At 32.2% G+C, this 1,943-nt stretch overlaps 1 protein-coding gene across 1 annotated transcript; it reads left to right on the top strand.

Moving 5' to 3' along the window:
* Positions 1-216: 216 nt before the first annotated feature.
* Positions 217-1,698, top strand: LOC136140933 (zinc finger protein 677-like). The gene is given in 4 exon segments (XM_065899075.1): positions 217-251; positions 364-421; positions 423-612; positions 704-1,698. Coding segments are annotated over 4 exon segments (1,278 nt in total).
* Positions 1,699-1,943: the final 245 nt, after the last annotated feature.

Below are 1,943 nucleotides of genomic sequence, written 5' to 3'. Positions count from 1 at the left end.
ATTTATCTGCTTCACAGATTCTTAAAACTACTTTTTTCTCCTATTTACTAGTTGTACTTTTGTTGTGGGTTTTTAAAATCCCTTCGTGATAAAGTCTGAGTAGGTTGTATCTTTCTAGAAATTCAATCTCTCTTTTTCAAAATGTCCAATTTGTTGGTGTAATATTGTTCATAGCAGTGTCTTGTAATTACTTTTAGTTTTATGGTATTATTTATAATGTCTCTTTCTACTTCTGATTTTACTTACGTCTTCTCTCTTATATTCATCTAGGTAAGGGTTTGTCAAGTTTATTTAAAATTGTAAAGTATATTCACTCAAAGTAGTAAGTGGGATAATTTGCTATTTGATATCTTTCAGCTATACTTCTCATGACACTCAGGGTTTGTTGCCAAAGAAGCCATGCATAGAACATTTATTCCAAAAAAGTGCTGCTGGGAAAGTAAGAAAGCTGTCACCTTGGAAATTTATATTTAATAAAAGACTGGGAATGTAAGGGAGAATGTGAAGTGTTGAAAGGATATTATTATGGACATAAACAAATTTTGACATTTACCCATGTTGAAAATATTACTCTGAAAAGAAATCAAGGATGTAAGTCCAATTGGGGAAAAAGTCTATTTTACAATAATATTTGCAAAAAAATACATTTTTGAAAGCAAAGACCCACATTATTTTTTTTAAAAAAATCCATATTCTCTGAAAGGAAATTTGAAAACTATGGAAAGTCATCTACCCTATGCTGCAAATAATCATTCAGATCATTATGAATATAGGCTTGGACTAAACATTTATTCAAACATGTGTGAAAACCAGAGGTTTAAAAATGAAGAACGAATATCCCAATATGATCAATTTGAGAGGTCCCTTACCAAGGGTTCATTATTCTTTAACCAACAAACATTTTCTCCCTGTTCTGAACTCTGTAATGTTGATAATAATGGGAGAGTCTTTATCCAACCATCATCCTTCAGGAGGTATCATAGTAGAGATAATGTGGAACAACATTACATGTGTAATCAAATGAGTGACACCTTAAGCAAAAGCCCTATGTTCAATAATTATGAGAGTGTTTGTAATAGAACTGGAGGATATCCATGCATTGAAACTGGGAATGCCATTGACCAAGACTCAAATCTTATGAAACATCAGAGAACTCAATTTTCAGAGAACCATTATATAAGGAATGAATGTAGTAATGTCCTTTGTCAAAACTCAGGTCTTATTACCCATGAGACTATCCATATTGGAGAGAAGAATTACACATTTAGTGAATGTGGTAGAGTTCTTAACCAGTCTTCAAAACTTACTCAACATCAGGGTAGTTACACTAGGAAAGAACATTACAAGTGTAATAAATGTGGGAAAGTCTATAATCAATTATTAACTCTAAATAGACATAGGAAACTCCATACTGGAGGGAAGCATTACAAATGTAAAGAATGTGGCAAAGCCTTTACCCAATGCTCAGTTCTTAATCAACATCAGAGAATTCATACTGGGGAGGAACCATACACATGTAAAGTATGTTGTAAAACCTTTACCCATTGCTCAAATCTTACTCAACACCAGATAATTCATAAGCGGAGAAATGTGGCAAAGTTTTTTGCCAAATATGGCAAAACTTTTAACCAGAGCTGTCACCTCCCTCAACATCAGAGAGTGCATGCAGGAGAGAGACCCTACAAGTGTAGTAAGTGATGAAAGACATTAGTCCTAAATATACACATTTGAAAACACCAAAAAGTTCAAACTGGAAAGAAAGTTTAATGACATGAAAGACGTAAGAAAGATTTTAATAAAAAATCAAATGCAAATAAATACCACATAAGTCATAGTAGATAGCATTCAGTCAATAACTGTTTTCTGGTATTAGTCTAAATGAGAACATTATAGAAAATAATCCAAAATTAAAACACTTTGAAAAATTATTTGTTAGTATGGAT

Source organism: Phocoena phocoena, chromosome 20 (genome assembly GCF_963924675.1).
Source record: "Phocoena phocoena chromosome 20, mPhoPho1.1, whole genome shotgun sequence".
In the NCBI taxonomy this organism is placed as follows: domain Eukaryota; kingdom Metazoa; phylum Chordata; class Mammalia; order Artiodactyla; family Phocoenidae; genus Phocoena; species Phocoena phocoena.
Note: the sequence above shows the minus strand (reverse complement) of the source record. Positions and strands in the feature narration are given on the sequence as shown.